This window comes from Gymnogyps californianus, chromosome 2, assembly GCF_018139145.2.
Source record: "Gymnogyps californianus isolate 813 chromosome 2, ASM1813914v2, whole genome shotgun sequence".
NCBI lineage: Eukaryota > Metazoa > Chordata > Aves > Accipitriformes > Cathartidae > Gymnogyps > Gymnogyps californianus.
The window spans coordinates 17,764,824-17,789,351 of record NC_059472.1 but is presented as its reverse complement, the minus strand read 5'-3'; the positions used below and the strand labels follow the sequence as shown (position 1 = coordinate 17,789,351).

Below are 24,528 nucleotides of genomic sequence, written 5' to 3'. Positions count from 1 at the left end.
AGGTTGATTTTTTTATCTGCATCTTCTCAAATCACATTAAGTAGAAACAAAGAACTTCCAGACGCTGTTCAGGAACTTCATCAAAAGTGATATTCAGAACGGCAACATACTTTGGGCATCTTAGAATTTACTAATTAAATTCTTGGTTCCAGTAAGGTACTTCAAAGAAACAGAATCACTCCATTCAGTAAATTATTTGTCTTGATTCTGAGGCGCAGAAAATACAGCTAGAACTAAGTAATAGGGAAAAGCTAAGCTGTTTAGCAGTTAAGACATGAACCATTACTGTTCCCTCAGGATCCAGAAAATGGGGGTTCAAACTTAATTGTGATGAATTAACTTCTTCCCATTTCAAAAGACAAACAGTGTAGGTGTCATTTCTTTTTTATATGATAAGCCTTCTCCTTCTGAATTCAGTATCAGATACGTCTTAATTTAGCTACCACATCCCCCAGAAATGACTATGGCTCACTGACTCCAGAAGGAATTTTGAGTAATGAGGCTTCTAATTTAAGTACCTAAATTTAGGTAGTTGATTCAGAATACAATGCAAAAATCCAGAAAAGAAGGTGGCTTATTATTTTCTTCTTTCCTTTTTTTTTTTTTTTTCAGGCTTTCCTCTTCAACTTGCTCAGTATTGAGGATTCCATTCTTAAGGATTCCATTCTTAATGCTGAGCTTTTACCATTCAATATAGCAGGAAGTTAGGCCTTTAACTCAGGACCTGAATACCCCTCCTGAAACTGTGGAGGGTCTTTATGGCATATGGAAGTGGGCACTCAACACCTTGTACAGATCTCATCTTTGTGGAAACCTATGTTTAGGCATATAGAGAACTTTACAGTCAATATCTTAATTGCTAAATGTGTTTGGATCTTGTGGTCCCAGGAGTGTAGGACTTTGGGATGACAGTTTTGAATATGAAGTATCTTCACTGTGTCTATGTTTTTCCAGGAACCTCACATTGCTGTCTGAATGTTGCCACACTTGTGACAAACCTGGAGGTTCCAGAAGAAAGTAATTATTTCATATGGAAGAAAATTCAGTCCTCAGTTCCACAAATAGATTTTGTGGTGCACAGATATTTCTCAAAGAGATTTCTGTGTTACCAAAACATCCATCCTTGTCTGTTTCAGAGTCTGATGACACTGGATGACTGACCTTCTTTGGCCTGCTGCTTAGGTACAGGTTCCTTTCAGCATAGCTAGGGATAAGATAAACACCTCTACAGAATCATCATATATATTCATTCTGTCTCCTTAAAATTTCAGCTATATGCAAGCCACAGTTCCTTGAATCTGCTTACCTGCTCAAAGCATATCAGTGTAAAAACAAGTAAAATGTTAAAAAATATAATTTAAAAAAAATTCCCGTTCACTAAAAATATGTGTAGAAAGGACTTCACATAGCATTGACTGGGGGACAACTGCACTTTATGCCACCTTTGACATTTCTTTCTAACTGATAAGACAGAACATAAGTAGCCAGAGTTGAGAAATTCAATTTTTGAATCTTTTTTTCTTATTTCAGTGCAGAGATTTTACTCTGTAGCACCACCCAGATTAAAAAGCAGCACAGGTCTCCACACTCCAGACCTTAAGCCTAATCTTCCAAAAATAAACTTATTATCTCAGATAAGTTTTCAGAGATTTCATATTTCCATAAAACATTTCAGCTTCTCTGCAAAAATTTTCACATGCAAAATTGAATACTTCCTCTGCAAAGACCACAATATAAAAATACAGGTCTCTAGAAATTCAAAAACTGAAATGATTTCAGTTAACAGTCCTTAGGAAGACTTACAAATAATGAAGGGTTCACAGGTCACCCAGAACATACCTTCACATCTGGGGAGAGGATGATTCCACTTACGGCTGATGCCATGAAGGCAAGTCAGAGCTGAATTTCCAATTAATGTGTAGCCAGGAAAACACTCAAATGAAATAGTTTGTCCCACAGTAAAGTCATTCCCAATAACAAAACCATTACGAAATGGTCGAGGGTCAGGACAGCTTTGTAGCTGATACGCTGAAATAAAGAAATAATAATAATGGGGAAAAAAATAAGTAAAATACAAATTATTACTTTAAAAATAAAAGCTTTTCATTAGAATAAAATTAAAAAATCATGGACATCCCATATGTCTTAAGTTCCATCATGGTGACAATCAAAATCATTGGTCCTACACCTACAGTAAAACATTCCCACAGCAATTCTGGAAATATGCATTAATTTCCAGTTCCAAACCTCATAAGGAAAACATAATACTACAACCAAAGTTTAAATGGTCTTATATTCTTTACATTTTGTTTGTGTGTGTGTGTGTGTAAACAAACAAAAAAATATCCAACACCCTACCCTACAGGTTTTTGGAACAGAGTCCATTAAGGCAAAAATGAGACTAGCCTCTTAATTTTATCTTTTAATTTAGCAAGTACAGGCGTACTGCACTAGAGAAGAAGAGAGTAGAAAGGAATTTAGACTTTGTGTTTTCTCCGCTTAGATCTTCAAAAAGGTAGGCCACTGACTGGCTCTTTAAGACTACAAATTACTTCCAAGTGCACCCTTAAGTACATCCTAATCAAAATGGATCCAAGCTGCTGACAATGGAAATTAAAAAGGCTGTAGAAGAGTATCTAAACTAGAAGCATGGGAAAAACTAACAGGTGCAGAAGACTGATGTGATGCCATGACAGGGAGGAGCTTGACAGCCAATGCACCTCTAAAAAAGTGCAGGAGAATGACAAACAGCAGAATTACAATAAATAGGAAAAGCAAATCAGGTAGCCTACACTGCATGTTGAGTGATGCGTACAGTATTAAGGAACAGAACAAGGGCCAAGCTAAGAAGCCCTTTCACACCAATGTAGGAGCCTAAAACACAGGAGGTGGGACCTAGAATGCTTGAACCAACCAAGAGCCCTGAAGCCTATGCCCAGGCATGGCATAGAGCAGCAGGATGCAGTGTTGCCAGGTGACCACCTTTCCAAGACTGAGAGGGCAGAGACTTCCAGGTGGGAGAGCAGCACTGTTGTTTAGAAATTATATTAAGTGTCATAGAAGAAAAATATTACCAGAAAAAAAGAAGCACTATAGAATACTCATAGGTGGAAATTAAAACTCCAGAAAAATAAGTGTAGTACTGAGCTGCTTCTACAAATGTCTAAACAGGAAAATGATAGTGAACAGGAAATGTTAAGTAAAATTAAAGAAGCTGCAAAAATATGACAGGTAGTAGTAATGGAGCACCCAAATATCCAGCTCACGATGGATCCAGCTTCAAGATGACTTGAAGAAATAAAATTTTGAATGCAGGAAGAAATTGTTCCCTAGAACAAGGAGTTTGAAAGCCCACAAGAAAATATGTTATTTTAGATTTGAACCAGCTTGGTACTCAAGCCTTAGTTTGAGAAGTATTCATGGGAGAGCTGCTCCATAATAGCAGTCAATGTGATTTGATGGTACTGGGAGGGAACAAGTCACATAAACCCAGCACTGGGATATTCAATTTTCTGGAAAGGAATTTATACAAAAATGACGTAATGCAGATTCGAATCTGCTAACTGACACTGTAAAAGACCAGGTAAAACAAGTTCTACAATTCAGAATAAAAGAACACTAAAGTGGTTCAGAAAGATGCCTGTGTGACTCAGTAGGAAAGTTAAGAAGCTACAATAGGGAAAATGTTGGCATTTAAATAATGAAAGTCTGCCTTTCCAAAAAGTCATAAAACATAGTAGGTCAAATTTAAATAGAAAATAAAGAGAGCAAAAATAATTTGAAAAATGTCTTGCAGAAGATGTCTCAGCTGATCATAAAAAAAAATATTTGACAACATCAGAAGCAAGAAGTCAGCTAGGAAACTGGTGGGACAATTCATGACATGAGAAAAAAGGGACTTTTATGGATTAGGATGCCATAGAGAGAAAAACTCAATAAATTCTTTGTATCCGTCTTTACTGCTGAAGATGGTGTAGAGATTTCCAAACAAAATACTGTGCTTGTATTATGCAGGTCTAAGGTACTAGATCAATTTGAAGTAAATACAGAAGTACTACACTAAATAGGTAAGGCAAAGGACCAGGAGCAGATGGCTTTCACCCAGAAAAGCTGCTGAACCAAGATATATATCATATCATTTCAAGATCTGATCTAAAGGAGTGATGATTTCCCAATGTAAATCACGTCTATCTTTAGAGGGGATCCTTGAAATTTCAGATCAGTGAGTCCGACTTCTATACCTGGTAATATGATACAGCCTATAATAATGAATAACATTACTAAGCACATGGCTAAACATGGTTTCTTGGGAAAGAGATTAAAGGCAATATGACTGAAGTTCACAAAAATCATGAATACAGTGGAAAGGCTGAATGTGAAAATGCCATCAAATTCCACAATAATAGAATTAAGAGTCTGACAACAAATGCGGATGCTGAGAGAGTACAAAAGAAAATAGCTAGGCTTCTGTGCTGCTAAGTAGCATTTCTTTTTGCCATTTGGAAATACCATACTGAGCTAGATGGAGCTTTTTTCTGATCCAATAGGGGTTTTCTGGCTTTACATGCTTATGTTTAAGGAAGAGGAGAAATAAACCTGTCTATAATTTTACTCGTTTTTCTCAGAAGAATTAAAAGGCTCTATAATGAACTATGACTATTTAAGATTTTATTAGCAAACAAGTAAGATTTGAAAATAAGCCTCTCTCACATGTTGGTGACCTTTTCCAAGAAGATTTGAAACATTGACTTCTTATTACACAACTGAGAACGAATATGCTATGCAAAATCTGAAAAATCAGAAGATCACAGATTGTATATGTTTGAAAGAAACAGTTTTCTCTCTTGTGGTTAAAAACAGACAGGGACTTTTTTTTTAATTCTTTGACAAATAACAGCATCTCCAAAATTATTACTGTTACTATTAATAGCAGTAATAGTATACACTCTTAAGTCTTTTACTGCCCTTTTAGCAGTAGATTTTAAAGTTGCCTTACTCCTACAAATTGTATCATATTCCAAATAAGAAGTGAATAACATCTTACCAGGCAATGTAAGTCATAAACTGATTTTTTCTTTAAAAGCTAACACTTTTTACAGTGGCTCACTTCCAGAATGTTACACAGAGTTCAAGTCAATTTGGACTTGTTACTATTGAAAGAGTAAGAAGAGACTGCTGTAAAGTAAAAACTCTTTAAATCATCCTTTGACGTTGTCCTGGTTTTGGCTGGGATAGAGTTAATTTTCTTCTTAGTAGCTGGTATAGTGCTGTGCTTTGGATTTAGCATGAGAATACTGTTGATAACACACTGATGTTTTAGTTGTTGCTAAGTAGCGCTTATCCTAAGCCAAGGACTTTTCAGTTTCCCATGCTCTGCCAGCAAGCAGGTGTGCAAGAAGCTGGGAGGGAGCAGAGCCGGGGCAGCTGACCCGAACTAGCCAAAGGGGTATTCCATACCATGGAACGTCATGCCCACTATATAAACTGGGGGGAGTTGGCCAGGAGGGGTGGATTGCTGCTCAGGCATCAGTCAGTGGGTGGTGAGCAATTGCATTGTGCATCACTTGTCTTTTCTTGGGTGTTATTTCTTTTTTTTATTATTATATATTTTAATTACAATTATTATTATAATACTATTATTATTATTATTAGTTAGTAGTGTATTTTATTTTACTTTAGTTATTAAACTGTTCTTATCTCAACCCATGAGTTTTACTTTTTTTTTTTCCTCCTCCCCACCCCACTGGGACGGGGGAGGGGGAAGCGGCTGTGTGGTGCTTAGTTGCTGGCTGCGGTTAAACCATGATGTTATTCATATCATGAAAACAGGTATAGTCTAAAATATACATTTGACCTTTTTTGTGAACAGTGGTGATCTAATACCTTTTAAATAAATCTTCAATTATATAAATAGAATTATGATCTTGCAGTCTTCACCAGCTCAGCATGACCTGTTTGGGTGCAACAGAACAAGAACCTTCCAGCGATATTGCCAACTAGGAAATAAAACACATTTGGAGATTTCTGAGTTGGCATTATTCTGTACTAGCCTACATGGATCCAGTACTCTAAAACAATATTTAGATCTTCTCCTTCCAGAACCGAAGACAGAAAATTGACATTCCCATATGTTTATGAAGATGGAACAGTAGAAATACTTACTTTGTAAAACCATGCAATATAAACTAATATGCTAACTAAATTCAGATACGGGAAATTATCTGTTTGCCTACATTTGAACTGCCTTTTAAAGAGAGTATGCAACTATTTTTCCTTTTTCATCTTAATTTTCTGCATTCTTCTGTTTCATCTTGACGCATAACACTTTGGTTTGAAACACACAAAATCTTTTATTTCATGTTTATCTTTTAGGAATGCCAAAAAAAGAAATAACCTTCAACAGCCACCTTGTTCTCACATAAGAATGTCAAAATCTTACCTTGATACACAATATGAAATCCTTGTTTGTTCTGTGAGTAATCACTGTGAAAGTATAAGCTGGTTTCATGAGTTGTGCTGAACAGAGAGGCTGGTAGCTGAGGGCCGCTTAGTCTCCCAATAACAGTGCTAGTTTCTGTAGATCCACTCCTAACTTCTAAGTAATCATGTATGGTCTCCGTTGAGAAATTCACAAATTGCAAATGGACACCTGAAAAACACCATCAGTATATAAAAGCCACCAGTATCAATACCAGGAGGGAAAATAAAGTATGTACATTTTACACTGATAATATCAGAAAATAGTGTAACCAGTGGAAATGCATATGTTATGCTCCCAGATGCAGTCCATGGAATTCAGTTTGAAGCATTCTTTCTCCTCATGCATTACTAATTCTGAGAGGCTGCCAAGGTAAGAAATGCTAACGCTGAAATACTAACATGATCTAAGGCATTGAACTGTAGGTTATTTATATACCACTTTTTGGCAAAGTTTGTTGTTTGTGCATTTAGGGCAAATTTCAGTTCTGAACATTGAATACATTCAATTTAGTTAAATCTTTCCTGTTTTCAATTGCATAAAATAGTCTCCAGTTCTATTAAAAGAAAAAATGCTTTCTGTGCCATATTTGGAAAAAAACAATGACAGAATTCTACCCCAGAGATAGCTGTATTTCAGTTGCACATAAACTGATCTCTCTCAGCTTATATATATTAAAATATATATATAAAAATAATAAGGCACAGTAAAAATTATACATATAATATGGATTATATATATTGTAAAGATATGTGGAAGGAGAGTGTCTGCTCCTTTAGGGGTATCTGGTCAAGGACATTTTTCAATGAAGCAAGGGAAAATAAGGAAAGGAAGAAGCCATAAACAAGAACAACAGGGACACAAACCTGAGGGAGGCAGTGATGAGAACCAAGCCTCGTCAGTCACACTGGTTGATGAGGTCTAGTAAGAGCGTGAGAATATTTATTCCAGCAAGGTTATCTGATCAGAGACTTTGTCCATTGGGAAACCAACAGAAAAGGCGGAAACCAGAAACCAAAATATACAAAGACATAGACCTGACAAAGCAAACATGGAGCCAATAACAAGAAACAAACCTTGCCAGTCACATTAATTGATGGGCTGTCAAGAAACTACAGGCACAACTTCCAGGAAGATCAACCTGGACTTTGCAACTGATAAGATTGTAAACCAAGGGGACTCCATACTAGGAGAGGTGCAGGAATTGATAGACCTATACAAACCCCTGAGAGGATGCTCAGGGGAAAGGGGAGCAGGGAGGAACAAAGACGGGGGTAGGCAGAAAAGAGCATAAAGGGGGCTGGTTGTGTGTAGAATGGGGCGGGTCAGTACGTTAGTCTGGCTGAGCCCTGAACCTGATCACCAGTCTGTCCTATCATCTCTTATCTTCTTATTAAATCTTTTCTTAACTATCTCTCTGTGTAATCTCACTCTCTATCCCGTGTGTATATGTGCTGCAAGGACTAAGTGCCAGCTACAGGTGTCCCTGGGCACCAGGCTGGGCTCTAGTGGCTGGGCAGAAGAGTCCTGGGCTGGAGCGGCTGGAGGAGGTGGCCACACTCCTTACATCATTTAACATATATATTATTTTTGAGTCACAAAAAATGTAAATTATATTATCTAACCGTCATTCATCAGTACCTCTCCCACTAAACATGCAGTTCAAATATTTAATTCTCATACACACACTGTGCCATATGATGATCTTGCCAACAGAAATTTCTGATTATTTGATTCAGTAAGGAACAGGAAGGTAGCTTACTATCCATTAGGAAGTTATCTCTCCTAACTAGGTGATGTATTACAACGATTATGTGGCAGGACAAGAAGAAAATGCTCAGCAGTTGAGCAGTTATAGGGCTCCTTAAACATTTTCCTGTTTGTACATATTTCTATGTAAGTTATAACAATGTCACATTTGTATTTTGTCTGGAGTTAGTGCAACTATGGAATGATAATGGAGTACTTTCATTAAGAAGATGATCGAGTCTCACTGGTGTTTCTGGCAAAGACAATCAACATGATTTCATATAAAATTGAAAGGAAAAGATATACTGTCAGATTAATTATTGAAAAGTCATGAATAATTTTGTAACTCCTAAACTGTAATAGCTAAATAGTGTTTGTCACTGTCTTTTAGAGCTTTCTCCCCAGATAACACGTAAAGTTTATGAATGGTTTTCTGAAGCATGTAACATTTTATATGCTACAGGAAAAAAGGTTGGTGCATAATTAAATTACTGTTACCTTGATCATTTCTGTCTCTCTTTATGTGAAGATAGTCTATATGTGATAAGAAAGCTTCTGCTTTAAGTGTCATTCTTTGACTTTGCCAGCCTTCCAAATATTTCCTACACAGAGAATCCAGTTATATCCAAACTTTGCTCTTTCTCCATCCATGATATTTGTAGGCTTGGCCTTTTATTTGATCCTGTGAACCAAACACTTATCCAAAGTTTAAGCTGTCATTAATAACTGCCAACTCATGCTATCTTACTGCCAATTTTTTTCTCTCTCACCCACTTTGTTCGATACAAAACCAGCTCTAATATATTTTTGCCCATCATTCTGCTCTCTGCACTCTACTGTCTTTCACTACAAGTTCCTGAACCATATCAGTCTTCCAAAGTATTAATCCTTTGCTCAGCCTGTAGCACCTGCCTTTGTTTGTCTCAGACTTCTGCTTGTTAGACTGTTTTTTTCTGTGGCTTTTTGCAGTTTGGATGCCCCTCTTGAATGAGTATTTCATATATCTATATATAAAATCTAACCATAAATCTCAGAAAGAATAGCAACAAATCGTATAAAGTAACCTTGTAAGCTGATTGAAATCAACATAGTGTCATTGGTTTAGATTACACCATTAGCTAACATAAAGTGGAAAACCTTATGATCCGTAACTTCTAACCGGGAAAAAATCTTCTTAGAAACACTTAAAGAAGTGAAAGCCTATAGAAGGTTCTCACAATGGTGTTTTTGAGTTTTTCTGTTTACTGTTCGGAAGAGTTAGATGTATGTGCCTCCCCTGGACTAGAACCACAGCGTCACTAAAACCAGTTTTATCCATCACTTTTTCAAATGTCATTTTTTTCATTTTTACAATGAAATTTTACTTTAATTTTCAATTTACTTTTAATCATATCCTGTTTAGAAATGGTCAAAATTGTCAAGCACATTTCAATCTGTGCAGTTTTAGTTTTCTTCTAGAAAAAGAAGCATTTATTTTTCTTAGACATGAACTGGAAAACTAGCAGGGATCTGCATGGAATCTGAAGATTCTAGACAGCACTATGACTCATGAGGAAACACTAGAAGCTGCCACATCAAGCTGTCTCAAATTCAGGTAATGGCAGAATTAAAGTATCGATGCTATTTCTATAACATGCTAATACAAAAAATCAATTATTGACTTGAATATTGTGACTTTTGAACAAAATGCAAATATAATAATTAGGTTCTATATGGAAATCCCTATCCTGACATGATGTATTTCCCACAGATAGATTCTGTTAAGTCAATGTTACTGAATGTTTAATATTATTCAGTTTAAACAAACCATGCACAACAATGGCTTTCATTTAAATGATAAGTGAACCAGGCTCACAGGACTTATAATCAAAAAGATCACAAAAGTGATTTTAAAAAGTGGAGAGAAAGAATCTGAACAAATACAGAAGGGAAAACTATTTGGGATGTCACATTCAGTTACTGTGGAAGACCCAGAAATTCTGTATCATCAAGTAAAGAAGATGACAGAAGATGGCAAGTATAAAATAGAAAACAGTGAAGCATGTCTGAAAAAACAGAATGCCATTCAACTAGCATATAAAGAAAAAAATCCGAGTGCACATGCTCCTACAAAAGTTCCACAAGTATAAAAAATTAGATGGGACAACTGTATTGGCTAGCTTTGAATAAAGACTTTGCAATGATAGATTTATAGGATCCACACAAAGTTGTTCAAGGGGTTAGCCAATGTAATTGAAATGCTGATATTAACTATGCAAAATCATGGTGAATGAGAGAAGTTCTGCTGACCAGAAAAAGTCTGAATATATATCCATGTTTAAGTCAAGGAAGAGGACCTGGGCAATGGCAACTGCAGGTTCACTGCAGTCCACGGAAAGATTATGGAACTTGTCTAATTAGAGGCAATTTCCAAACACATAAAAGACAGAAAGGGACTCAGGAGCAGTCAACATGGATTTACTAACAGTAAATCACAGTTGATCAACCATTATGTCCTTCTATGATTAAACTGACAAAGGGAGAATGGTGGCTATAATATACTCTCACTCTGCTATGACTTTTGACTGAGCCTTCTATAGCATTCTCATCTGGAAGCTGAACATACATGAACTTGATGAATGGAGAGGAAGTAGGTTAAAAATTAATGGAACTTCAAGGCTCCAGGAGTGATAATCAGTCATTCAACGTCCAGTTGGTAGCCAGTACAATATTCTATGGGTTGATATGGGAACTTACACTATTCAATGTCTTCATGACAGAGCTGGATAATGAGAATGTATCCTCAATAAATTTGTGGAGGATACTAAACTAGGGGATGTGGATGACATACCAAATGGCACAACTTCTGTCCAGAGAAAAATTTAAAAACTTGAGGGCTGAGTAAACAAACCCTTCTTAAAAGTTTGCATAAGAATTGCAAAGTTCTGCATCTGGAGCACAACATCCTAATCTGTTGGTACAGGCTGGGAATTGATTAGGTGAGTAGCAGGCCTGCTGAGAAGGATCTGCCAGTCATAGTGGACTTAACTGGTGTTACTGAAAATTTCATTTTGAGTGGGAAGCTTGACAACTTTGGGTAGGAGGGTTCTAGAGGTCCCTTCCAAGAACATTTCTATGCTGCTGCGATATTCACCTAGGATATGCAAAGAAACAATTATAAAACAGTGAACTCAAATGTAGCTTTAACTTCTTCTAAACTGATACTGACTTGGTTTAAAATATTCATGATAGCTATTTATTTTTGTTAGGTTTATGACCTCACAAAGAGAAATCAAGCCTGTTAAGTTAGAAAATTGTGCTTAATGCTAATTAAACAACTTTTGTCTTTATCAGAAAATTGTAGTATATGTTAAATGAAAAACCAAGAACCTTGTAGCTTTTCTATTCTATATCTTTCTTTTAAGGCTTTGATAACTTCTTTAAATGAATTATAATTCTTTTTTTTGCCAGGATAAATATTCACAATATTTTAAAATCTGTGTTCAGTGTTTTGAATCCATAAAAACCGCAACAAATTTAATCCATGAAAGAACACTTACCAAAACCAATAGGCAGCTTTATTGTCCATGTGCAATCCAAACTGCTAGGATAGTTACCAGGAAACCCAGGGCTGAGGATCACTCCGCTGAAGTCTGACATGCCACCACCACATTGTGCTGCAAAAAAAAGCAAAGACATTTTTCAGAGGAGTAGAATGAGGTAAAAATTAATCCAGAACATTGAAGATCTTTCCAACATTAATATAATAACTATGTTTATATTTCAAAAAATACACAAACATTCCTTTACCACTAAATATCTGTAAAAAAGTAATTTACAAGTAGGTGCTTTAAACTTACTTATCTACTCTGAATTGACTAGGTTTTAATTTGGGGGACACATGCACCTGAAAAGAGAATAGGTGTTTACTCTGCACTCTGTCTGCATGGACCACCCTTGTGAGCAGGCAAGCGGCACACATCAGCTCATAGCAACGTTGACACAATTCCACATTAGTTTGTAAAGGAGCATCTGAATAATATAAGATAATAATGTATTTTTAAAAGATTCCGTACTCAAAGCATTTCAAGAGGCCTTTTAAAAACTGCATTTGTATCCTGCCGTTCTAAAAATGAGATAAAATAAACAGACTTAGAAAATGTACACCCACACATATATCCAAAAATTGAACTAAATCCATATTTGAATTTAATTTTAATTTTTTACAGTCATGACAGATAAATAAAGTAACTTACACTTCAGTATTAGATTTGAAGATGTTAATTATGGTAAATACAATTTTGTTTAACAGTTTTGTCCAATTAACAGTTGCTACATCCTTTGAAACACAATTAAAAATCATTACTTGCAAAAAAGAAGTAAAAAAAGGAAAATAAAAACCCCTGAAATTTCAGCACAGCATCTTTGTCTTCAGAATTTACCATAGAGCAGTGCAATTATTGTATCAGACTTCCTAGACCTATGTTAATGCATAATGATGGAAACTGAAGACTAACTCCTGAAAAAATTCTTACAAATATCTGAATCTTGTTGAATATTTATAAATTCTAAGCTGAGGGAGCTCAGTACCTCACAGGAGGTTTTTAACACCTCACAAGATTTAGAACAGGATTATGTGAGGCAGCTCAAGAGGATATATAACCTGTCTTGAAGAAAAGCAAAGTATAAAATCTTTAATGAGATCTGCGGCATCCTACTTTCCATACATTCAAGATTACAAATACAGATAGTTTTTACTGTTAGGGAACCCAAACAAAAAGACATTTCTATTCAATGAAAGAGAATGCAAATAGAAAGAGTTTTACATCCCTCACATTTATTCGTCATATAAAGAGAATATATTTAAATGCACTTCAGATATTTCATTTGGGCTTCTGGCAGGATTCCAGTGCTTCTTCCAATAACATTAATATGGTCATGTGTATAGTTTAATTTGAAAAATAATGTATCTTCTTAAATTGGGCAGACATGCCTTATGTTGAACTTATTAGAGATGAAAATGTAATGCTATTTCTATTTTAGTATTTTCTATAATAGTCATCATTCTGCTGTGGAAATGATTCATAAATAAACTAGCCATGTTTGCAAGGGTCTCTGGAGGTCTTGTCATTGACAGTGAATTGATGATAGATTCTGACTAGAATATATTTCATTCTTCTTCTGATTGGACGTTTCAGAAAAGCTTTGCCAAAATACGTGTGAAGTATACTTTGAAAGTCTTCAGCTTAATTTGACCAATTTCGCTTAACTAAGTTCTTCCAGTTCTCCCTATTCTTTCCCCTATACATCTCTCTTATTTTTGAGTTCTCTGGCTTTCTCTTTCTGGCATATTTAAGAAAGTTTATGTATGCTGAACATACCTAAACATATTGGAATTGGATAATTCCATCTTCTTACTGGTCCAGGCATACAGGTGATATGTGAATGTCCCTAAAATGACACAATATTTGCTAATTCATATAATAAAAAATATACAATATATGGCATGTCATGAGTATCTCAACAAAAACAACTTATGATTTAAAACATCATCAAAATATATAGCAACAAGACATAAAATTTGTACCATACACTGTGAATTGTATCATACCTTCAATAAAACAGAGAAGACTGTAATCTTAACTATGTGACTGTTAGCCCACTAGAGAATTCTGTCTATGCCCTTAATATTATTTCTAACAGTATAACAGTATCCGGCTGAATTCTATAATACCAACTTTAGTATAAACCGAGGGTCTAGAAACTAAAGGTCTAATTAAAGCAATGTTTACATAGTATTGATTTGCATCATTTGTGGAACATGATAAAAAGATACGAACGATATACATTATACAGTACTGACTTTACATCTTAAATTCATAATACCTATTCTAAATGCAGTCCTTACCCTCACCCCCGAAACAGTAGGCTTAAGTTGCCAAAAGCTGAGATATTTAAGTAATCCCTTTATAACAGATGAGATGTTATGATTTCAAGGCAATTTGTTACATTAAGTTCCAAGACCCACCAGAGTGACCCTCTGTGTTGTTCATGAGCCTCATCTAATTGTAATCGTCTTCCAGAAACAGCAAACGAAAATGAAAAATCTTAAGAGAAAACTGTACTTGGGATATCTTGCAAAACCATATAGTGTACACTTTAAAATGACCTAGTAGAAAAAAATCAGTAGCTTTTAGCCTGTTTGTTCAGCCTTCATATGAAAAGAAAAGTTAGTTTTTCATGTTAAAAAGCTGTTTCATGTTTTCAATGTTTCAGGCTTACAGAGCCTGTAGCATTTGAGGGAATCAAGTATCTCTAAAGCATCCAGGGTAACTATGAACAGTTTATTCATCAATCTGCAACCCATTCTTTCTCTCTCCTAGAAGAAAAATAAACATTTTCTCCATAGTGCAAGTAGGCATATCTGCTCATTGCTAGAAGAAAAAAAAAAAATGAAGTGGCAAAGTCATACTGTGTAAGCCAGAAAAACGATATGGAGGAAGGAGGTTTTACATGTGTGTTTGCACAGTCTATGCTCCAATGTTCTTTTTATTTTCTTTATTTCATCCATTTACTGTGGCTTGTCTGCTCATAGATTTGTATTTAAGTATGAAATTAAAACAAAGAAGAAAAAAAATAATTGACAGGTTGTTCCCAAGAATGACCAGCTAAAATCAGGCAACATAAGAAGGAAACTTTAATAGTTATTGTCAGAGTTGCAATCACAGAACATTTCAGTTATTCTTGAAATGCTAGAAGGCTGCAGACATGACTAGGAACTCTGTCTTGAAGGGAAAACTGGGATACAGGTCCCAAATCCAAATGGCAGTTGAGATCTGGAAGCAGACAAGTTTATTTAATTTCTATCACAATATATATAAACTGCAGCTTTCTAAAAAATATTTTTTAGTCCAAAAAAGTAATTCAATTTCTGTTTTTGATGCAGTACATGTGACCCCAGTATTTAGGTCTTCACAGAATTATGTAAAATAAATATTTGGAAATATTAGCATTTTTAAAACTTCAGTTAGTTAGTCTGACACTCATCAACATGTGTTACAGTCCAGACTGATGTTAATGAAGAAAGAAAGGCAGGTAAGTTATCCTTTTGCTCTTTTACTCCAAAGGTATCAACAACTCCATTAGTGGTTGATGATGTGCTGTTATATACAAAACATTTGCTCTCTTTAAGACTTTTCTTTTTACTATGAATACGTAATGTGATTGTTTTCTCTCTTTTTACACTCTCAAAGAGCTAGATAAAGTGGAGACTGTAGAGTCTGCAGAGTCACAGATGAGAAAAAACGTAGTTGTTGAAAATAGTAACCTATCAGTTGGAACCTTAGTCCTTTCAGGGAGTGTCTCAAGTGGAAAAAATACTCAGTTTTGGATTTGGTTCTACAGTGTAACTGTACAAATTTTTGAAAATATTTTCAAGCTCTTTCCTGTAGACAGAGAGAGTCCTACTGGTTATACATGCTAAGTAACTCAAAGAGGCAAATTAGTCACAGTTTACAATCACTGCATTGCCGCTAGTTATACCTTTTGCTAATGCAAGAGCATAGCAAATTTGCTTGGCAAAAATACACCCATATTTGAAAAATTTTTTGATAAAAAACCCCAAGAAATTACTGAATGAAAATAACTGACACTATCTGATTTACTGAGAAAAACAACTATTTACTTTCCCTTTGTTTGTTCTTATTCCCTCTCTTCACTTACTTTCTTTTTCCTCCCATACATAGAGAACTATTGATAATTGCTCATCAGGTGATTTAACTTAATTTGCCAACACTGCATAGCTCAGCTATGAATACCAAAGATGCCATCAATAATAGATAACAACCTATAATCACTAATGCAGAGGAAGCGCAGAGCCATACACTTCTGATGGAATATTTGGATAGTTGCTAATTTAATATTTGGCAGAAAAGCCTACCAGTCCTACAAGCTTATCACATGTTCACAACTCCTGAAGAGTTCAGTGTCCATTTCGTATTGACAGACTCAAACATAACCATGTTAAAGAACTAAAAGGCACCATTTGAAATTGGAAACTTGGCTCACCTGAAGAGAATAACCCTGATCACACTGGAAAGACACCACATCTCCAACCATATATCTGTCTCCAATTTTGATCCCATTGCTTGGGGTCTGTGGTTCGGGACAAGAGTCCAAACCTATAGCTGTGAAAAATTGAGAAGTTTAGACATTCTAAGGAACATAAAATCTGTTTTTAGATTCACACAGAACTTCTGTGTATACTGTACATAGGCACACTGCATTGATATGTCTTAGGAAGCTCTTGGGTACCAGCAGTTCGTCTGTGAACAAGCAAGTGGCATATTATTTTGGAACAACTTTTATATATTCTTCAACTACTTCAATATATTTTCAACCTCTGCATGTTTAAAAACTTACTAATGTAACTGATCACCTCATGTAAGAATCTCATTAAGTAAAAATTACAATTTGAAGACTCTTACAGTGGTGTATTTTTATACTATATGAAAGCTGAAAGCTAACATAAATTCTAAGGAATTTATAAAGCATACATATTATTTTTTCTTTATAAGGCGTGTTTTGTACATCAATAACAGTTTTCACTACGATAATTTTACAATAACATTGTATTGTAAAAATGCAAAACAAACAAAAATTTAATGTCTGGCATTTAGAAAGTAGATATTAAACTGATAATCTAGTTTGTAATTCCTGTTCTTAAAAATGTATTGGGCACCTGAAATTTTATATAAAACTATATTAAAAGAAAAAACTGTTTGAACTAAAATCATTGGATTCTACATTTTATTCATACAAGTAAAACCCAGGACCATGACAATATAAACTTCGTGCTATAAAACATAATTCAATGCTAAATTGGAAAAACATCCTTTGCAGTCCTTATTTTCTCTGCTGAGAACAGTAATGAGAGGAAAAAACATTTTTTTACTGCAGATATCTGTTAATGGGAATCAGAAATAACAGATACAGGTCCACAAACTGAGCAGTTGTACTCATTACTTTTGGTCACTGTTAACTTTGTGATTTTTTTTTTTTTTTTTTCAATTTTATATTTTGGTATTAACAAACTTACACAATCTAGCAACAAGATGTTTTCCATGATATTCAATACTGGCTTGCATCACTTTGTGTGGAAAACAATGTTGCTACTTTGAAAAAGTTAGTATTTATTTCAGGGCTCTCCTCTGCAGGTTCACAGAAGAGGATGTAAAGTTCCTTTGTCTATTACAATAATACTTTTGTGTATATTGATCACATACTTACTGATCCGATAATGATTCCCGTATTTGCCACGTACAAGATGATTCAAGCAAATATTTTGCAACCTATTTCTACATTACAGATGATTTTTATCTTTCAAATTCTTATTTTCTCTTCTCAAACTACAAACCAAAAGAACGTCAAAGAATCTATTTTGAAAATGGCTGATGGGCGTAGATCCACTTTTTACGTTTCAGAGATCTAGACTGTGATCCAGCTCATGAACAAAATTCAAATGCAAAAGAAGAGCAGTACTTGGCTTACACAGATGAGTGCTTATAATCTATTTTGAACAGTTAAAGAAAGAGTCAGTAGTTTTCAGTTTCAAATTACTGAACCTTCAGCTGAAATGCAAAACCTAAGTATGTGAATAGTCAGGCCATGCAAAGTGAAATGAGTTCATTTAAATTACTTTCTCAGAGTAGGTATCTTAACAGCTCAAAACAGATCACATGTATTCATCCTATTGTGCTCTCACTTCAATTAATAAAATAATGCTTGGAAAAAAATAAAGTTTGAATGTCTACAATGTCTTTCAACAAACTGAAACATAAAAGGGTTTGCTGCCTTCCCAGCTGAGGACTAGTTCAGAACTTGTGTCTCTGGAGTGTCATGATAGTTATACAGGTGAAATCATAAATGTATTCATAAACTGCACTCTGTTCATTATTGACTCATTTGTGGTGTATGATTAGTTCCTTGAACCACATTATACTACTATCTCAGTATAATGTGTTAGATTTTTAAACTTTCCTGACCAATGGCATTAGAAAGAAAAGAGATTTTAACGTAGGCATTCATTGAAAACATACTTTCAGTATCTTCTGATTTTTAGATAAGAAGAATTGCATATAAAGAAAAAGAAGCTATTTGATGCTGTCTCGCCCTTCTCCAACAGCTCCTATGGCCCTAAAACCAGAAACCTACCAATGAAATTTCGGATATTGCACTCTGGGACTACACAAGTCTTAAAGTAATAGCCCTTTTTATTTTTTAAAGTTATTTCTGTAATTTTATGGAAATGTTTTAGTATTTATGATGTTAGAATTATACATTATACAGTTTAAATACATACATTTCTAGGGATTATATTTTAGAATGAAAATTAATGTGTCATATTTTTTACTAATTTTAAATAGATACTATTATAGAAATTATGTATGAGGCAATCTGACAAACTCAACTAATCTCAAAGAATATTACCACTACTTATACAGCATAATCAATTACTTAATTAGCAAAACTTTAGGTAGAGAAAAAGAGGACTAAATTAAGATTTATAGTGGCATAAAACATTAACATTATGTAAGTGTTTAACAAACCATTTTGTGGTGCTCTTTGTTGACCTACTTCAGTTGATGCAATATATTTTCAATGCAATATATTTTCATATTTATGGTCTCTATTAGAATACATACACTGCATGTTATGAATATAATAAGAATTTAAGGATTTAACGAAGAGGTAAAAATATGCTAGAAAAAAGATTATTGATAAGACTGCTATTCAGTTTTGGAATATGAATACTTAATTCCTAATGTCAAAGTATCATTTACTTGGTCCTGAAATATTTCTTCAACAAATAAAGTTCCTTTTGTTTTATTTTTATATAAAAAAATGCATTTGGATTTTGTAGCAGTTCAAAAGATGAGCCAGACTGGACAGCGTGAAAAACCTATTAATAAAGGTTGAAAAGAGATATTGGAAATGAAACAGAATGAAACCTTCTTATAGAAAACTGTTGTTGAGATGAAAAAGTAATCATTTTGGCAAGAGGGATGCACTTCCCCTCAGACTTGTGTCTCCTAGAATATGTGAAATAGACTTGGAAGATGCACTACATATTGAACAAAAAATGTTTATGGCTAACTCACTTGAAAATTGCTTAATATAAATATTTAACTCTGATGTGATTTTCAGTGGGAACCGTGCACTGATACTTCAGAGACTAAGACTTTTATTTAGCTGACTTTTCATGATGACCTCTGTCAGTATAGGCTCCAGTGAAATGCAATAGATGTACGAAACATTAACATTAAAATGTGGGCATTACTTTCTACTTACTAACTATCTCTAAAAACATAATCACAACTTTTAGAGCAGGAAGTGTCTGAAAGTCAGAGATGACCAGGACAACTGAGGAGAGTGAACTCTGTTCTGATCAATGCATTTCTGGAGAAATTTCAGTAGAAATACAGCAGTATTGTGAGTTCTGGAATCCTGGCAAAAATTCCTGTCCCTCCATTGTAGAAAACTGCAAGAGATAAAAATCCAGAAGATACACAAGATACAGTTGTCTTCCTTCCTAGCAATGATGAGAAAACTTTGTCCCTTAGCTTAACCTCCCGTATCAAATTCATGATTCAGTCCAAAGCGGAATTTTCCATAGTCTCTTCCTGAAAAAAAATTAAGCTACAGATGGAAAAAAAAAAGTCGTAAAACTTTCCTCCAATCCACAGGTAATAGAGACTATGTCTTTCTTAGTGAGTAGTGGGGAGTAATAGTCATGGATCTATGGACTGAAACAGCTGGTGCCTAGGACTCAAGGTCCACACTAAGTGCTAAACTAAAGGGTTTTATTATTATTAGCTTTAGTTAGTCTGGTCCTATAGGCTGATTGACCATTAGTGGCTGAAGGCATTACCTGAGATGTTGAAGTACACACTCCTATTTAGTTTTGCATGACAGGAATACAGATTGTATGCTCTGAAACCATGGTGTAGTTCTGTGATGTGAGCCGGAGAGTGGTAAACAAACAGGGATGCCTAATGCTTTACATTTTTCCACATTTATTCTACAAAATCATGTCAATATTTTGCAATTTGCAGTATAGAAATTTAGTTACAATGTACCTCTATTTTAAACTTCAAAATAATCTTGACAATATTTTCTATTTTATTTTTCTTATTAACTATTTATAGATTGTGTGTTCCACAGATTTTATGGAGTTATTATAGTCACTGAATCCTATTCTGTATTTTGAATACCATAGATTTTACTTCAATGATTCCCACACATGCACAATAATTTATGTTTATTTTAGAGTATATCTTTATAAAATATATCACATATCACAGAAAATCTTAATTCAGAAGTCATCATAGTTTACTCTCCAATTGCAATTCTTTACTTGCTACAAATTTTTTGCCCTGAACCAATCAGATGTGCCTCTGTGAAAACATATTTAAGAAAAAGCTGTAAGCACCAAGAAAAGGAACAAGGCCAGAGCAAGAGGAGAGAGGAGACCTTACTGAAGGAGGACGGAGGGAAGAACATGACTGAGCAGAGGCTGCAGCCGAAGCATCTGGCTGAGCCGGGACTGAGAGGCGGGATCCTAAAGGGACTGTAGGAACCACAGGACACTGACCCAATCTGCTGCACTGCCCTTGCCTCACCAAAGGGACAGAGTAGTGTTTGGTGAGAACAAAAAAGTGTGTGGGGGGGAGGTGTCCGGAGGGAAGCAGGGGAGTTTTTCCTAAGAGTTTGCTTGTTATTATTTTTCTTCAATACCACAATCAGTAATTAATTGTTAATTGACAAAGGAGTTAAATTGAAATCCCCCAAATCAGTATGCTGGTTTTGCCTGCAACAATTACATAAATATGTTATATCTTGGGATTAGTGTTGTCACATGACCATATCTGCATTTACTCCTGGCTGCTGTATGTTCAGAAAAGCCTTTCAGAGAGCAAAAACAAATTAAAAGTGAAAGCAATACAAACTAAACTTCCCAGTCCTTACAGTACGGGTTTCAGGCCTGATCTTGCTCACTTGGAATTAAATGAGGATTTTACCAATTATTTTGAAGTATGTAGCTCATTATGTGCAATAGGACTGAATATTCCTCTTTCATATAGTTTAGGTACACCTGATGTCTGGAACCAGCAAGTGCTCTTAATTAATTGAACATTTCTGCATTACCTGTATACTCAAGATGAAATCCAGCAGCTGAAACACTGATATCAGACTGAAAATTTAGATACAGATTATTTGATGTGCTGTTGAGAAGTGGAGGTATGGTTGTTCCTGAAAAGAGAAATCAAAATATTATTGAAATGCACAGAAACTGAACTAAATACATACATAAATGTGTGTGTGTGTATATAAAGAGAGAAAGAGAGAAAGAGAAAGGGAGAAAGGGGGCAGAGAGGATGGGAGGGGGAGAGAGAAAGGTCACATAACCAATTCCATCATATTTTGTCATCATGGATGCTATCAAATATCTGTCCCTATAAAAGTTTTATTACATTTTCAGTGCACCACAATATCAGAGACATGAACTGTAGGCACTCAGGGAAGCAAGGTCTAATACAAATTTATATTACTTGCTTTCATCCACAAAAGGAGAAATATTCACTAGGGTTTTCATAAAAGCAAGAGCAAATCCTGTAACTGGAATAATTTTAAATGTAAATATATCAAGCAGCTCTGAACATATTTTGTAGGGCTATTCTTAGAAATGTGATTGATTATTTATTTGTGTTTCAGCACAAGACAAGACAACAACCTTATTGTCTGTGATCTCATTCCATACACATGACTGAAGTAGAATAAAGGAAAACAAAACAAAACAAGAAAAAGTAAGGCAAACAGAACTGTCTCATTTATCTAAAATAAGGATAAAGAATGCATCCTTTAGTCATGTACAATTTCAAGAGTCATCTCTTTTAGAGGTCTGTATTTCTGGACCCTGCTATAAAAGTGGGCAAAAAATGAGATTAATAGATATCTAGTTTGGGAGCTTCTGAATGTTATTTCATTTCTAACATTTTTAAACATTCAGCTTCATGAAAGTCTGCTAAGAGATGACTATTAAAACAGAAAGAATACTACCTGTTGTTAATTACAGGAGTAACAAACATACACACACACACACACACTGAACTGGAAAGAGCTGTGTGTTTACAATAAAGAGTTGAATCTGTGAAACACTTATTGTAAAATCTTCTCAGTCACCTGAATAACTTCCAAGCCTTGGAGCATTGTTGTCAGCACCATCGTAAAAGTCTAAGGAATCCCAGTTGTGTTCTGTGGCAAAACTCACCACTTGCACCTATGAAGAAAAATGTAAGGTAAAGAACATAAAATTCTTCCCCTCTGTATTTAAGCATAAAGACGACTATAAATTGTAGACTCTGTTGCTTTCAATCATGAAAAGTCGTGTCTTGCTCTCATTGTCAAAGAGAATGGAAAATCATCAAGTGAATAAAATTACATTGCAACATTTTTTTTATTTGATTGCCAATTCAGACTTCTAATTCCTATGACCCTTAGTGACAACCACATATTAGCTCTGACGAGAGTCACAGAACTGTGAAAATCATCTGGGTATAGAATATGATTCCCTTGTTTAGAGGACATTGAGGGGAAGACAAAACATGGTATTGTCAATTACTGCATTTTCTTTGTAATTTTCTCTGGTTTATCCAGGGCTAAAAACAATCCCACAGTGATGCACACTGCTTCATCTGTCTTGCCATGTTCAGTTCTGCCTCCAGGTAAGAGCAACCTCCTGTGTTTGGTTACCTTCATCACTGACTCATCTCCTTAGCAGGAGCGGTCACTACCATGCTACAAACAAACGGCAGAACATTCACTTCATTCCTTCCAGAGGTGTCAACATCCTTCCACTCATAAGGAGATGCAAAGTGGTAAGCAGATAGACTGCAAGAGAGAGGATATATCTGTTCTCATATAGCGAAAGCACTCCCCACAAAGTAGAGAAATGCCAGGTTCCTCTTCCTGTTTTAGAGGGGAGAGGGTCTGGCGGGTTTTTTTGTTTTAGTGAAATAACTGTTTAATGAAAAGCATTTAAAGAGTGACAGAAGCACAAATGAAACCCCAACCACCCTCAAAAAGGTGTACCTTAGCCGCTAAGTTAAAGAATTATGCTTCTTTTACGGTTCTTCTGCCTCAATTATTCTTCCTTTTATGTTTTCCAAAATGGAATAGCTTCAACAGAAGAAATAAGCACCGGTTCCAGTACAACTAGGTAATGAAGGGGTTTTTTTAGGTGAAATATATGACTTGGACTTTCTTCTAGGTAAGAGAAATGTTCAGTTTGGCTACCTGTTTCTTGGATGGGGGCCTTAAACACTGTACTTTTTTGTAGGAATTAGTCAGATACTACAGCCAAAGGACGATATATATATTTTTTTTTAAAGTGAAGCAATGGAGAGGCCCTGACCATTAGCATGTTTTTTATACTTGGAGGAGGCTCAATGGATCTGGTCTCTCCTTTAAGACTTGGCTGTTTATTTTTTGGTTCACAAGGGATTTAGGTGAAACTTACGGGTGTTGTCTCTGTCAGGAATGTTTCTGAAGACATACAGAATTGGAAGTGCAGGCACCTAGGAAACCTTCAGAAAAAATTTCAAATTATCTAATGTTTTTTATGTGTTTTCAGGGCCAGATTGCTGCTGACTACATTTTTTTTTTTTTCATAAACCACCTAATTTAAAACATCTATTTTAGTGCAAATGATGCTAGTTGACCTAACCTCTCCATGTAGTCAATAAATAGACAGACATACCTTCAGGCAGTGATTCAGAGCCAGAGTCTATATTAGATGTTCTGAATTATCTACTTGACATGCCTTTCCTGCCTTAACTTTACAAGGAACTATGGTAGATTAATTTCCTGATATAAGGTATTTAAGTTAGGCGCCTGAAGGCAGGCTTTTGGTGCACACTTCATATTTACTTAAATCTACTTTTAAATGTCTGTTTTTCAATTTAATATGAGACAGCTCAGCATTTACATCTGATCACACTGTTTCAACAAATTCAACAATGTAATCATACACATCAATAGCTGTTATACCAAAATAGTTTAAAATTCCGTCTACACGTTTCACAGAGGAATATGCATTGGTGATATATTATTTTCATCTCCTTTAAAGCTGGCAAAGTGTCTTTGTTACTTTGAGGCAATAAATATTGGTCAAGAAAAAGGTCCAAATATTTTATGCATTTACATAAACAGAAAAGCATTAGCTATCACAGTATCTTGAATATCCGCATGCGTTCTCAGGTTGG

The 24,528-nt window shown here is 35.1% G+C and overlaps 1 protein-coding gene across 3 annotated transcripts in view; it reads right to left on the bottom strand.

Moving 5' to 3' along the window:
- CSMD3 (CUB and Sushi multiple domains 3) overlaps positions 1 to 24,528 on the bottom strand; it is a 748,293-nt gene that overhangs the window by 108,463 nt on the left and 615,302 nt on the right. For all 3 annotated transcript variants that reach the window (XM_050890742.1, XM_050890743.1, XM_050890744.1), the window contains 7 exons: positions 22,448 to 22,544; positions 21,413 to 21,517; positions 16,274 to 16,392; positions 13,588 to 13,657; positions 11,767 to 11,883; positions 6,440 to 6,649; positions 1,840 to 2,028 (listed from right to left, as the gene is read on the bottom strand). In XM_050890742.1, coding sequence (XP_050746699.1) covers positions 1,840 to 2,028; positions 6,440 to 6,649; positions 11,767 to 11,883; positions 13,588 to 13,657; positions 16,274 to 16,392; positions 21,413 to 21,517; positions 22,448 to 22,544 — 907 coding nt within the window. The remainder of the gene's footprint in view (positions 1 to 1,839; positions 2,029 to 6,439; positions 6,650 to 11,766; positions 11,884 to 13,587; positions 13,658 to 16,273; positions 16,393 to 21,412; positions 21,518 to 22,447; positions 22,545 to 24,528) is intronic.